This window comes from Lonchura striata, chromosome 28, assembly GCF_050655825.1.
Source record: "Lonchura striata isolate lonStrDom1 chromosome 28, ASM5065582v1, whole genome shotgun sequence".
Classification (NCBI taxonomy): Eukaryota; Metazoa; Chordata; class Aves; order Passeriformes; family Estrildidae; genus Lonchura; species Lonchura striata.
In genome coordinates, this window is record NC_140730.1 from 1819613 (window position 1) to 1833906 (window position 14294).

General features: G+C 56.6%; 2 protein-coding genes across 2 annotated transcripts; one reads left to right on the forward strand and one right to left on the reverse strand.

Annotated features, from left to right (window-relative positions):
• The first annotated feature begins 323 nt into the window (after positions 1–323).
• Positions 324–6240, forward strand: NMRK2 (nicotinamide riboside kinase 2). The gene is made up of 8 exons (XM_021545131.4): positions 324–524; positions 2124–2214; positions 3351–3399; positions 3602–3773; positions 4624–4695; positions 5149–5255; positions 5643–5728; positions 5813–6240. Exons 1-7 carry the CDS (start codon positions 499–501, stop codon positions 5726–5728), a joined length of 603 nt encoding a protein of 200 aa, XP_021400806.1. The 5' UTR covers positions 324–498; the 3' UTR covers positions 5813–6240.
• Positions 6241–8378: 2138 nt separating this feature from the next.
• Positions 8379–14197, reverse strand: DAPK3 (death associated protein kinase 3). Its single transcript, XM_077788835.2, has 9 exons — positions 14164–14197; positions 12748–12875; positions 11441–11801; positions 10476–10605; positions 10285–10333; positions 10151–10177; positions 9899–10051; positions 9484–9529; positions 8379–9344 (listed from the first exon to the last, which is right to left on the reverse strand). The coding sequence occupies exons 2-9, from the start codon at positions 12807–12809 to the stop codon at positions 8802–8804; spliced, it is 1371 nt and encodes a 456-aa protein (XP_077644961.1). The 5' UTR covers positions 12810–12875; positions 14164–14197; the 3' UTR covers positions 8379–8801.
• Between the last annotated feature and the right edge of the window lie 97 nt (positions 14198–14294).

Sequence of the window (14294 nt, forward strand, 5' to 3'; positions counted from 1 at the left end):
AGTGACACTGAGGGGTTTGAATTCCCCCAAAATGTGACATTGAGGGGTCGAACCCCCTAAAAAGTGACATTGAGGGGTTTGAATTCCCCAAAAAAGTGACACTGAGGGGTTTGAATTCCCCCAAAATGTGACATTGAGAGGTCGAGCCCCCCCGGGAGGTGGCACGGGAGGGTTTGGCCGAATCCCCCCAAAATCTCCCCAAAAATGACATCGATTCTTGGCCGCTCCTGCCCAAACGTGACATCGCGGCTCATGACGGTCACAGGGCAGCTCCGGGGCGGGGACACGGCCCTATAAATCCGCCCCAAAAACGCCTTTTCCTCAATGAAATATCACCGGGCACGGCAGAGCCGGCGAACAAAACAAAATTAAAAAAGGAACGGCGACAGCGGAGCTTTTGTTCTGCTCAAAGTTCTTTTACCCTTCCCAATTTTGGGTTGTTTTTTTTTTTTCCCTCCTTCCCTCGCCACATTCCGGCTCAAGAGGCGGCTCGGCAAAATGAAATATATTATAGGCATCGGAGGGTAAGTCCCTGCTATTTTATATGATATTTAATATTTTTCCTGGTTTAATTTTTGTGCGGGGGATGGGGGGGGGGTATTGATCTGCTTATAAAATATTCGGGATATAGGATTTGGGAGAGGATGCAACTTGCTGAGTGTTAATTTGTGATGCGAAACACAGCAGGGTGACATCCACTTTTATGTATTTAATACATATCGTAATATATACTTTTAGATATACCTTTTATATATCCTTTGATATATTTTATAGGATTTAAAGGATGGATGCTGCTTCAACGGAGTTTTGCAGGGCAGCACATCCTTTCATAGACTTATCTATATACACTTTATATATATTTTTATATACTTGTGTTCTATACATATTTATATATACAAATTTATACTCACACACGCGTTTATATATTTTTAGAGATACTTTTATCCACAGTTTTATACATCCTTTTACACTTTTAACAGGAGAGATGCTGAGATGGCAAAAGCCACTCTCTCAAGTAAACTCAGCAGAGAGAAAATACCAAAAAAATTATTTTAAAATATTATCTGAAAGACGAAGATGGGGGGGGGGGGGGAGGGGAAATCCCGTTTCTAATAAAATGGGGTGGTGGTGTATAAAGGGCATTGATTTTAATTTTAAAAAGCCGGATTTAAGGTGTGTTCGTGCTGGGACGGGGGTGAGAGCGCAGCGGGAGAGTTCCGGAAATGGAACAGTGAAGGGCAATATGTTAGAATTAGAATATATGGTAATACATTAATAATATGCGACAGAAGGATTGATACAGCCTGGCGATTGAAAAAAATAAAAATAAATAAATAAATAAATAAATAAAAGAGGAATAGGGAAGTTATTCGAGGTTTTTACATTAAAAGGGTTATGGGGCGTGTGAGGGGGTGAGGGACCGGCCATGGCGGCCCCGGGGCTGTGAGGGACCGGCCGGGCTGTGAGGGACCGGCCATGGCGGCCCCGGGGCTGTGAGGGACCGGCCATGGCGGCCCCGCGCTCCCCTCAGGGGCCGGGCTGTGAGGGACCGGCCATGGCGGCCCCGCGCTCCCCTCAGGGGCCGGGCTGTGAGGGACCGGCCATGGCGGCCCCGCGCTCCCCTCAGCGCCGCCGTTGCGCGCGCGCGGGAACCGGCGCGGCCGTTACACGCGGCCGAGAGCGCGCGCGCGGGAAAGTGGGGGGGGGGGGGGGGGTCACAGCCAATCGGCAGCCGGGGAAAGGGCGGGGTGCGGGTGGCTTCAGCCAATCGGAGGCCGGCGCTGGAGGGGCGGGAAATTCAAACGGGGGGGCGCGGGACTGGGACCCTCAGGGTTCGTGCCTGGCTCCCCTCAGGGGCTTGGGTCCCCTCAGGGGCTCCCAGTGTCGGGCGAAGTTCAGATCCCTCAGGGTCCGTGTCCGGGTCCCCTCAGGGGTTCGAGTCCCCTCAGGGGCTCCCGCTGCCAGGTGGGGTTGGGACCCTCAGGATCCGTGTCCGGGTCCCCTCAGGGGCTGGGGTCCCCTCAGGGCTCGGCTCCTCCAGTCGTCCCTGTCCCGCCGCGGGTCCCAGTGGCTCCCAGACCGGCTCTAACGCGATTCTTCCACCTCTGTCTCGCCCCGCACAGGGTCACCAATGGTGGTAAAACCACCTTGACCAACAGGCTCGTCAAGGCGCTCCCCAACTGCTGCGTGGTCCATCAGGACGATTTCTTCAAGGTGAGTCTCCTCTTCCTTGCAGTGTTAATCGTATATGCAGGGCAAGTCAGTTTTAAAAGCTTAGGAGCCACAGGTTTTATGATTTTGTGGGGGTTTTGATATATATATATTTGATTTTTAAATGACTGGGCAGGTGGGGAGTTCCTGACCTTTATAAATGCCACAGGAGCTTGGCATGACCCAGCTCAGAGCCACCTTTAAGTGTTAACAACAGATTTTAAATATAGTACTGATTTCAGGCAGAGGTTATTTACTGTGCTCTGCATGAATGATTTCCTCCAAACTGGGATTTCCCACGTTATTTTATTAAATTAAGAATGAGACTGCTAGACGATGCTTTCGGATTTAAGCACCTCCAAGCTGGTTTAGATATGGAAAGGGGGTTTTATGGGGGAGCTTTGATGGATCTGTATCAGAACCCAGTTAAAATATTGCAGAGATGAATGCAGAAGACCTTCACTGCCTTCTGCCTGGGAGTGCAGAATGTTCCTAAACCCTGCACCATTCCGTGGGAATGAGGCTATCCCTGGACCCCACCCCACGTGGAAGTCCAAGAGATGCAGGAATGGACTTGGAGCTGTTGTGGGTCATGCCCAAAACGTGAAGTGCTCCAGCCCCAGCATTGTGTGCTCAGTCTGTGCTGCACAGATTGGATCACTTAGGAGCCCTTGGGGGAGGCATTCTGTCTGATTTTCCATAAAAATCAGTAACTTCTCTTTTGAGTGAATGCCAACATGAGAAAAGCAAAGTGCTGCTATACCCACCTGCATTGCTATTAGAGGAGTTCAAATACCTATTCTTTAAAAAAAGTGTACATTCTAGCACTATATCTGCACTTTAAAATTCCTGTATGTTGCTTTATAAGCAACGCCCTTTAGTATTTTGCCAACTAACAAAAAACATACTGAGTGATTAACGTAAAAGTCTTTCTCCAGGGTGGTTTGAGTGAGCCAAGGGAACATCCCAGAGCTCTTGGGGCTGGGGCAGGCTGGGAATGTGAATGTTCCTGCAGCCCCAGGTGGCTGGCAGTGCCCAGGGGTGGTTGTGTGTTGCAGTAGTGGCCAGGAGCTGATGGCATCGGAGGGAACTGATCCCGCTGAGGTTGCAGCAATGTTTTATTGCTCACTATATTTCAGCCACAAGATCAAATAGAAGTCGGGGAAGACGGCTTTAAACAATGGGATGGTAAGAGCAGTGTTCCCTATAGGATGCAGTAATGTATATTCTTTTCCTAAATATTTCCTCTTTCATTATTAAAAGCTTTAACAGTAAATTTCCGTAATTGTAACTTTACCGAGCTCAATCTATTTTCTGCTTTCGAGCCCGTGCTGTTTGATGGTGTTTGATGGTGTCCCTTTTTCCCACCCACCCCCTTTCTCCTGACTAGTGTTGGATTCCTTGGATATGGAGGCAATGGTGAGCACAGTGCGGGCCTGGATTGAGAACCCAGTGAAGTTTGCCCGTTCGCACGGGGTGAATGTCACACCTGGCTCTAGAGAGCCAAGCTCCCAAGATACCCATATATTGGTCATTGAAGGCTTCCTGCTTTATAATTACAAGTAAGGTTTGGAGAACTCTTCGTGGTTTGCCAGGGAAGATCCTTAAATCCCTCGTGCCAGAGCTAAAAATTCCTTTTTACTAATTTCCCCTTCCTGCCTTGTTCCGAATTCTCACCCCGGAGAGTTTCCTGCTGAAAAATGTAAAACTAACTCCTGAATGTAGAAGTGAGGTGAATTTAAGGTTCTGGTTTAGGGCACAGCCTTGAACTCCAGGGGAGTTTCAGAGCAGGTTTTTTGCTGGCAGAGGGGTGCAGGCTTCCCCTCATCCCCTCACCTGGGTGAGAACAAGGCAATAATGCATTCACTGCCTGGAATCTCTCCTGGAATTTAGGAACTGTTCTCTCCCGTGCTTGCTTAACACTGAGCTTAGTGAGAGGAGCAAGCTGTGGCACAGACAGCTCCCTGGATCTTTGTGGAGGACCATGGAATCCCAGAATGGTTTGGAAGGGACATTAAAGCCCATCCAGCTCCAAGCCCCGTCCAGCTTGGCCTTGGACACTTCCGTGAACATGAGCTGAGGAGTTGCCCTGTCCCAGATTTTGCTGCAAACTGATTTTGGAATGATCTAGGAAGAGCCAGCGTTCGCAGCCCAGTGCCTGATCCTCCACAGGATCCCCTCTGATCCCCCTCAGGACCAGTGGCAGGTGTTTGGGTGGGAAAAGTCCCTGCTTGGGCCATTCTGACCTTCAGAAAGAAGCTTTCCATGGTTTTGAGTTAAAAACCCATGGTTGTCTTCAACAGACACAAATCCCATACAGGCAGGGAGATTTTTGTGGTGGCTGGGGTGGTTCCATGCTTTTTCCTGTCATGAGAGTGAGATCTGCACGTTCTGTCCTTGTCCCCTGCCCAGACCCCTGATCGAGCTGTTCGACCTTCGCTACTACCTGGCAGTGCCCTACGGCGAGTGCAAGAGGAGGAGGAGGTGAGAGCTCTGCTGCGTGTGCATCCAGCCCTTCCCTCCCGTCCTTCCCACTGCTCTTAGTCATGGAATCATGGAATGCTTGGGGTTGGAAGGGCTTCAGAGTCACCTCACCCCACCTTCCACCACCCCTGGCTGCTCCAGCCTGGCCTTGGACGCTTCCAGGGACGGGCATCCGCAGGTTCTGGGATGTGTTGGTGGCATGAACTGGATTAGAGGGGGAAATCTGACTGGAAGTGGAAGGAATTGGATGTGGTCAACTCTGAGATGGAGCCCAGCCCTGAACCCCTCGCCACTGACCACATCCCCAAGTGCCACATCCCTCATTCCCAAACACAGGCATGGAGACTCCACCACTGCCCTGGGCAGCCTGTGCCGATCCTTGCCATGAGAATTTCTTTTCCTAAACCTCAGGAATGCCCTCCTGACATTCCTTTTCCATGCTGTCATTCCCAGTACTCGGAGTTACACCGTGCCCGACCCCCCGGGCCTCTTCGACGGCCACGTCTGGCCCATGTACCTCAAACACAGGAAGCAGATGGAGGACGCTGGGGTGGATGTGGGTGAGTCTTCCCCAAACACAAATCCTCCGGCCTTGGGCTCGGAATTTAAGGAATTGGGTGATTTCATTCGAGGAAACTTCCGCTGTGATGACGCAGGGTGATATTTTTACTCCCAAGTCGTAATGCTGGCCTACTTTGGATAAATGCAGACAGTTTTAGAGCTAAGAACTTATTCCCCTTGCTTTGTACTTTTAAGGGCTCAGAGGGGACAAAAAAGTTGCAAAGAATGGATTTATAATGGAATAAGGATTTCGCAAGCCATTGTATTTTCAGGATGGTTTTGTTTTTTGTCCCTTGGGTCAATATAATATGAAATATTTAAAAACTAATCTCCCAAAATGTTATCCTGATGGGAAGCCCAGCCTGACTCCCCCTTTCTTCTCCCAGTTTATTTAGACGGCTTGAAGTCCAGGGATGAACTCTACAACCAAGTCTTTGAAGATATTCACAACAAGCTCCTAAATTGCTCATAGGTGAGTAAACTCCAGAGGGTGGAACACGAGGGGTTGTGCTGGGAGCAGCCTGGATCTCACTCTTTTTCCCTTCCTCCTTTCCAGGGTCTGGGAAGATCCAGAAGATCCGTGTACAGCGCGATGTAAATAATACTTGGAAGTGGGAACGGGAGGTTTTTTGTGTGAACTCCTCTCCCACTGCCCTTTGGCAAGTCCCTTCTGTATATAATTGAAAACTGAGGATAACTTATTCCCACCACATGGACAGGATGGCCTTGGTGGGGTTTATTTTTTAATTATTTTATATTCCACTGGCTTACAGAGAAGTTGGAAACAGCATTTTTATAGCAGAACAAGTAGAGCTGGGCTGGGAAAACAAGAGAGCTCCTGCAGACAGAAAGGCTTCATGCAAGGCTTGTTTGTAATATCACCAATTCGGTAAAAATCCACTTCAGTCTCCTTCTGAGGTCCTGATTTAATCCATCACTCAGCTTTATTGCAATAAAATGGGTGTGAAGCTCACCCAAAACACAGCAACAGCCCCTTTTTCCTGAAACTCCAGCCCTGGGAGGCTCCAGAGCTCCTTCCACGTCTCACTGACGGGTTTGGGTGCTCACATAAGCCCCAGCCAGGTGGGAATGGCTCAATTTGTGACTTTAAATTCATGAGATGAACTGGGGGGGGGTTTCTCGGGGAATGAGAAATGAAACTGTGCTTCCCTAGGAACCATCTCAGGCACTAAAGCTAAAACACCATCCGAATTTCAGCTTGGAAGAGGGCAGTGCCATCCCTGAACGCGTGTGGAGCCTGCCCTACAACCCTGGGACGAGCACTGGCAGCTCTCAGGCACTGAAATAACTCAGCTGGGGTGGTCCCTTCCCAAGATTTTGGGGCCTGATTTAGACACAGTGTTCTGGAAAAGCAGCTGCTTTTAATTAATTAATTTTAGTTAATGAGTCACTCAAAAACCTGCCAAGGGGGGGGCTTGCAGCAGCCAGAGGGGAGCCGGATCCATCTCCTTTGTGCTGGACCCGTGATTTTTCTGCCATGGGCAGAAAGCTCTGGCTCCTGGGGACAGCCACCCTGCTCTGGTGACACCGTGCCCGGGCAGGGACACCCTGGATCCCACGGAGCATTCCCCAACTCAGCTCCAGCAGGAGCAGAGGATCCCGGGGGATGCAGCCCTGGTTTCCATGGGGCTTCCCCGTGCCTGCTCGAGTTGGTTTAAGCTGTGCGAAAGCCTTTGGGGTTTGTGAAGACTTTATAAGGGAAAAGTTCTCGCTCCCACCTCCTGCCAAACTCTGGGAAGCAGAAATGGGAGCCTAAAAAAGGCATTTTGGTGTCTGTGCACAGAGAAGGAAACGCCACGGGGTGGGGGCAGCTCCAGCTGCAGAGAGGGGATGAGCAGAACATCCCGCTAACGTCACAGCCCAACACGAGTTCCTGCGGGCTTCAGGATTAGGAGGCTCGTGAAATCATGAATCACACCCCAAATTCTGCCTTTTTAGAGCTATCTTGGTGTCATTTCGTGCATCCACGTGAGAAATCCCCTGCTGCTCCGGGGCCGGGGTGAATGACCAGTGACTTCCAAGAGCTTTTTGGGAGTGTGAAACCCAAACCCTCGGCAGGAAGAGAATCCAGGAAAGGTTTCTCACTATGTGACCTTTGCCTGGCTTGGGAACAGCCGGGACTATAGGATTTCCATCCATCCTTTCACCCACCGCCTCTGCGATGGAGCTGGGGCTACACCCAAATCTGCACACAGTGCCTGCATGGGGCACCCCAAATCTGCACAGTGCCTGCATGGGGCACCCCAAATCTGCACACAGTGCCTGGTTGGGGCATCCCAAATCTGCACACAGTGCCCGCATGGGGCACCCCAAATCTGCACACAGTGCCTGCATGGGGCACCCCAAATCTGCACACAGTGCCTGCATGGGGCACTCCAAATCTGCACACAGTGCCTGCATGGGGCACCCCGAGGTGCCCCCGGTGTCCCCTCACGTGGCCAGAGCCCGTGGCCGTGCTGGACACCGGGACAGCCCCGGTCACGCCACCTCCCGTGGGAGCCAAGTGCCTTGGCAGGGAGCACCGGGGCAGATTAAATTATCATCGGGCCCACGTGTGCCCCGCATGGGGGTGAAACCTATACCTGCTGGAACGTCAGCAGGGACAGGGACACGGGGCACAGCCCCTCGGCCCCCCTGATCCGCAGGGGCCACAGAAGAGTGACAAATCCGAAACGGAGCAAACGCCCTGGGGCCGGAGCTGAGCTGGCGGTGAACCATCCTGGCCAGCCAGGGGGCTGGCTGCCATCCCCTGGCATTTGGCTGGCGATTCCCCCGGCTCAAATTCAGCTGGATCTCGGCTCCAGGGCCCGCAGGCAGTCGGGAAAAGCCCGCGGTGCTCCCAGGGAAAAGGAGCTCCCTGCTCTGGTGTTCTCCGGAATGCGGCGCTTTGGGACCTGGCTCCCCCATCCCCAGGAGTGAGGGATCCCGGGCAAGAGGAGCTGGGGGCTCCCCCAGCCTGGGAACACCCCACAAACCATCCCCAGAGCTCCCTCCGTGCCCACAGCAAGGATGGGAGCACAGCAGGGGAATTGTCACCACGGGGCACATCCTTATCCCCCTCCCAACCCCTGTCCCACCGTGGCAGGAGCCGAGGCAGCCGCCCCGCTACACAGAAACCTTTATTCTGAGAAGAGGGGAGCCAGGCTGGGACAGGGGCACAAGGGCTGCAGCCCCCCGGGGGAACGTGGGGCGCAGGGGCCTCCCGGGGGGCTGCGGAGTGCGAGGCCACGCAGGGATCAGTCCTTGGTCCCAGCCCATGCGTGGCTGCAGCTGCAGTGCAGAGGGGAGCTCTGCCCACCAAGCCCCCCACGGGGGGCAGCTCGGGTGAGGGGGGACGAACGTCCCGGAGCGCGGCGGCGGTGGCGGGAGCGCAGGGACACGAGCCAGGCAGGAGCTGCACGCAAGGAAGCCAAACCCCGGGGTGGCACAGCCCCAGCCCCCGAGGTGGGAGCTCCAGGGAGGCACAAGCACCCCCTGCACGCCGGGGGACGAGCAGGGCGAGCAGCGGAGCCCCCGGGGCCGGGTTAGCGGATGCTGCCGTCGCCCTCGCTGCTCTGCAGCTTCTCCCGCTCGATGGACCACACCAGCTCCTGCACAAACTTCATCTCCGAGGCCACCTGCTTGGCCAGGGCCTCGTAGTGGTTCTCCAGCTTGCGGTAGCGCCGCTTGAGCCCGTTGGCCGCCTGCACCACGCTCTTGGTCTCCTCCTGAGCCTGCTTCTTCAGCGCCTCCGTCTTCTGCAGCTCCTGCCGGATCTGCCGCAGGTCCTGGCTGATGCTCTCGTTCTCCTCTTTGTACCACGACTCCTTCTCCTCGTAGATGGACAGCAGCGCCTCGATGTCCTCCTGGAAGGACTTCTTGTTCCTCTCCAGCTCTCGGAGGCTCTCCTCGGCCGCAGCCACCTCCTCCATGACCTTGGAGAAGCGCTCGAAGTTGATGTAGGTGTTGTTGGGGGGCATGCTGGAGTGGGATTTGATGGTGTACTCCTTCAGGCGCGTGGTCTTCAGCCGGCGCCGCTCGGGCTTCTTGCAGCTGTCCTCGTTGCGGACGTTCCTCCTCTTGATCACCTGTGGCAGGGACAGCTGTGGCTGCAGCGCCCACCCCCAGGCAGGGACACCAAACCGGCCCCCACAGGGGTGGGACAGCAGCAGGGCCCCGGCCTCGGGGGGTCAGCACCCAAAAAGTGCCGATTCTTTAACTTCTCACCTTAATCCAAGGGTGCTCCAGGCTCTGGGCGATGGTCATTCGCTTCCTGCAAGCACAGCAAGGCTGGGATCAGGGCAGAGGCTTTGCTCCTCTTTCCCTGTTAAAGCCTGGAAAAGCAGCTTGGATCCTGTGATTGCCTTTGGGGTCTGGCTGAGCCCTGCTGCATCCAGCCCCCAACCCCTCAAACTGCCTCCCAAGAGAAACACAGGCAGAGGATCCCGTGCAAACCTTCTGACCCCACTGCTCCTTCCCAAACCCTGAGCCCTGGGGGCCCAGCTCAAACCCTGCCAAACCCCAGTGGAGCTACTGCAGCCTCAGGGTGATCCCAGAATCACCCCAGACTGGCGCAGCAGGCTGGGCAGGGGGGACTGTCCCCTCTCCCAGAGGAAGCCCCAGCTCTGCCCCTGTCCCTCACTTGGGGTCCTTGACGAGCAGGCGGCGGATGAAGTCCTTGGCCAGCTCGCTGGTGTTGCTGAAATATTCCTCATCGAAGTCGTAGTTGACAGCAGAGATGTTGGTCAGCGTCTCCTGCTTGGTCTCCCCCAGGAACGGGGAGGCTCCGCTCAGCCTGAGGAGAGAGTGGGTTGGGACACCCCAAAAAGGCTCCAGCCCCAGGTGGGGGGGCTCATCCTGCAGCCCTCAGCCCCCAGAGCTGCCTCATACTCACAGGATGTAGGTGATGACCCCGATGCTCCTGGAAGAGAGAGGGACAGGAGGCTGAAGTCACGAGGGGAGATCCACCAGCATGAGGGTCTGGCTGCTGGAGCCATGGGAAGGGGCTCAGGAGGGGGAATCACTCACCACATGTCGGCCTCCAGCCCCAGGGGCTCGTAGTTCACAATTTCTGGAGCTTTGGGAGGAAAGGGGAGAAAATGGGTTCATTGTGGGGGAAGGAAGCCTGGCCCCACAGACACATCCTGGCAGCAGCACCCGAGTGCTGGGTGTCCCTCCAGGATTAATCCAAAGCTTTCAGTACACTGAGCAATGCTCACCTACAAACTCTGGGGTCCCAAAGATATTCTTGAATTCATTCCCAGCCTCGATCTTGTGGGCGATCCCAAAGTCGATGAGTTTGATGCGAGGGTTTGGCACGTTCTTGTCCAGCAGCATGATGTTCTCTGGCTGTGGGGGGAGAGGAGCTGGCTCTGTCCCTGCACCAGCCTGGGGGAGCTGCCCTGGGCTCCTCATTCCAGGGCAGAGGGCGAGTGCCTCGAGCTGGGAGAGATCCCAAGCACCAGCCCCACTGCAGTGCAGGAGTGCTGAACTGAGCCCCACTCCTCAGTGCTGGCTTCCAGAGCCCATCTGGGGGCTCATCTCTGCTCCCAGAGCTGAACACGGAGTGTCTGCAGCTCCCAGAGCCCACCTGGGAGTTCATCCCTGTTCCCAGTGAGGTATCTGCAGCTCCCAGAGCCCACCTGGGGGCTCATCTCTGCTCCCAGAGCTGAACACAGGGTGTCTGCAGCTCCCAGAGCCCATCTGGGGGCTCATCCATGCTCCCAGAGCTGAACACGGGGTGTCTGCAGCTCCCAGAGCCCACCTGGGAGTTCATCCCTGTTCCCAGTGGGGTGCCTGCAGCTCCCAGAGTCCATTTGGGAGCTCATCCCTGCTCCCAGAGCCCACCTGAGAGTTCATCCCTGCTCCAGTGGGGTGCCTGCAGCTCCCAGAGCTGAACACGGGGTGTCTGCAGCTCCCAGAGCCCACCTGGGGGCTCATCCCTGCTCTCAGAGCCCACCTGGTAGTTTATCCCTGCTCCAGTGGGGTGCTTGTAGCTCCCAGAGCCCACCTGGGAGTTGACCCCTGCTCCCAGAGATGAACACAGGGTGTCTGCAGCTCCCCGAGGCCACCTGGGGGCTCACCCCTGCTCCCAGAGCTGAACACAGGGTGTCTGCAGCTCCCTGAGCCCACCTGGGAGTCTATCCCTGTTCCCAGTGAGGTGTCTGCAGCTCCCCGAGCCCACCTTCAAGTCGAAGTGGGCGATGCGCTTGGAGTGCAGGTAGTGCACGCCGTCCAGGATCTGCTTGAGGAACTGGGTGGCCTCCTCCTCGGTCAGGGACTCCTTCTCGGCCAGGAAGTCGAAGAGCTCCCCGCCGGACACCAGCTCCAGGATGAGCACCACGTCGGTCTTGTTCTCGAAGATGTCGTGCAGGGTGATGATGTTGGGGTGCTGGATCTCGCGCAGGATGTCCACCTCGCGCTCGATCTCCTCGCGGCTCACGCCCCGGCGGCTGGACGACAGCCGCCGCTTCTTGATGAACTTGGCCGCGTACTCCAGGCCCGTCTGCCTCTCCCGGCACTTGCGGACGATGGCGAACTGCCCGCTGAGGAGGGAGAGGAGAGGAGAGGAGAGGAGAGGAGAGGAGAGGAGAGGAGAGGAGAGGAGAGGAGAGGAGAGGAGAGGAGAGGAGAGGAGAGGAGAGGAGAGGAGAGGAGAGGAGAGGAGAGGAGAGGAGAGGAGAGGAGAGGAGAGGAGAGGAGAGGAGAGGAGAGGAAGAGGGGAAGAGGAAGACGAGGAAGACGAGGAGGAGGAGAGGAGAAGAGGAGAAGAGGAAGAGGAAGAGGGGAGAAGAAGAGGAAGAGAAGAGGGAGAAGAAGAGGAAGGGGAAGACGAAGGGGAAGGGGAAAGGGAAGAGGAAGCGGAAGAGGAAGAGGAAGAGGAAGAGGAAGAGGAAGAGGAAGAGGAAGAGGAAGAGGAAGAGGAAGAGGAAGAGGAAGATTAGAGGAGTATTGTAAGTGCAGGTGAACCCAGATGGCAGAAATGACGATGTCTGACTGCAGAAGGCTGAACGATTTCTTTATTATAACTATACTATAATACATTAATATCCTATTTAAAGGAGCAACTCCTGCAAGTTCCTCTGCTTTGAAAAATAACCCCACTTAAGTGATCCAAAACGGTTTTGCTGCCCAAACGGCCGAGGAGGAGCCACGGCGTGGGGCGGGCACAGACGAGGCAGCTCCCCCACCGCCGCCCCTGCATCCCGGCTGATTAAATCCCATCTGCGGGCTCTGAGTCACCCTGGATCCCTCCCACAGGCGCCGGGCCAGCTCAGGCACCGAGGAAGGCCGGAAGCCGCCAGCCCCGGACGGCAGCAGCGTTAATTAACGCTTTTTTTGTTAATCTCTGCTAGAGCTGCCTGGCTCTGCACAGCCCCAGCTCTGCTGCCTGCGGAGGGGGCACAGGGACCCCGCAGGGATCCACAGCCGGATCCAGCCGAGCTCCCGGCAGCCGTGGGAGCCCCCCGAAGGCAGCGGGATGTCCCTCACCTGCCCAGCTCCTCGCCCATCTCATAGAAGTCCTCCACGCTCTCCTGGCGGAAGGTGGACATGGCTGCGGGGCCCTCTGCAGCCGGCGCCGGGCGTCAGGAGCGGGGAGCAGCCGGGGGGATCAGCGCCTGTGGCAGCGGGAAAAAGGGGGGCTGTGTCCTCGGGGATCACAGCAGCACCGGGAAAAAGGGGGGCTGTGTCCCCGGGGCTCACAGCAGCACCGGGAAAAAGGGGGGCTGTGTCCCCAGAGCTCACAGCAGCACCGGGATAAAGGGGGGCTGTGTCCTCGGGGCTCACAGCAGCACAGGGAAAAAGGGGGGCTGTGTCCCCAGAGCTCACAGCAGCACCGGGAAAAAGGGGGGCTGTGTCCTCGGGGCTCACAGCAGCACCGGGAAAAAGGGGGGCTGTGTCCCCGGGGCTCACAGCAGCTCCCAGCACAGGCACCCCGAGTCCCAGGGATGTGCCCCGGTCTCACCACACCCCAAAACTCAGGGGACAGGGAAGGGAAGGGAAGGGAAGGGAAGGGAAGGGAAGGGAAGGGAAGGGAAGGGAAGGGAAGGGAAGGGAAGGGAAGGGGGCCACAGCCTTTCCCTGCCCCACAGCCCACCCCCAAAACCCCCCAGGCCCCACACCCACTCTCCTCCCAATCCCTCCCCATCCCTTTCCTGCCTCCCCACCCCAATCCCTCTCACACCCACAGCCCCCCAGTCCCTCCCCATCCCTTCCCTTCTCCACATCCCCCCACCCCAATCCCTCCCCCTCCTTTCCCAGCCCCACGGCCCCTCCCAATCCCGATCCCACAGGCCCCACAAATCCCAATCCCTCCCCACCCCAAAATCCCCCCAAACCCCCCACCCACTCTGCTCCAAATCCCTCCCCACCCCCCAAACCCCACGCCCACTCTGCTCCCAATCCCTCCCCACCCCAAAATCCCCCCAAACCCCACACCCACTCTGCTCCCAATCCCTCCCCACCCCAAAATCCCCCCAAACCCCACACCCACTCTGCTCCCAATCCCTCCCCACCCCAAAATCCCCCCAAACCCCCCACCCACTCTGCTCCCAATCCCTCCCCACCCCAAAATCCCCCCAAACCCCACACCCACTCTGCTCCAAATCCCTCCCCACCCCCAAACCCCACACCCACTCTGCTCCCAATCCCTCCCCACCCCAAAATCCCCCCAAACCCCACACCCACTCTGCTCCCAATCCCTCCCCACAGCCGCCCCCATCCCTCCCTTCCCCACCCCGCCCCACAGGCCTCATCCCCCACACACCCCTCCCCGCGCCATCGCTCCCTCCCCAGCGCAGCCAGCCGCCCTCCCTCACCCCTCCGGGACCCGCAGAGCCCCGCACCTCCCCGCCCGGCCCCACATCTCCCCTCACGGCCCCTCACGGCCCCCGGCCCCTTCCCAACCTGGGCCGCCGCCGCCGCCGCCACATTCCACCACAGCAGGCCCCGCCCACCCGCGCAAACCACGCCCACCTCGGCAGGGCCACGCCCACATTCACACAAACAACGCCCCTCCATGAAACCACGCCCACATC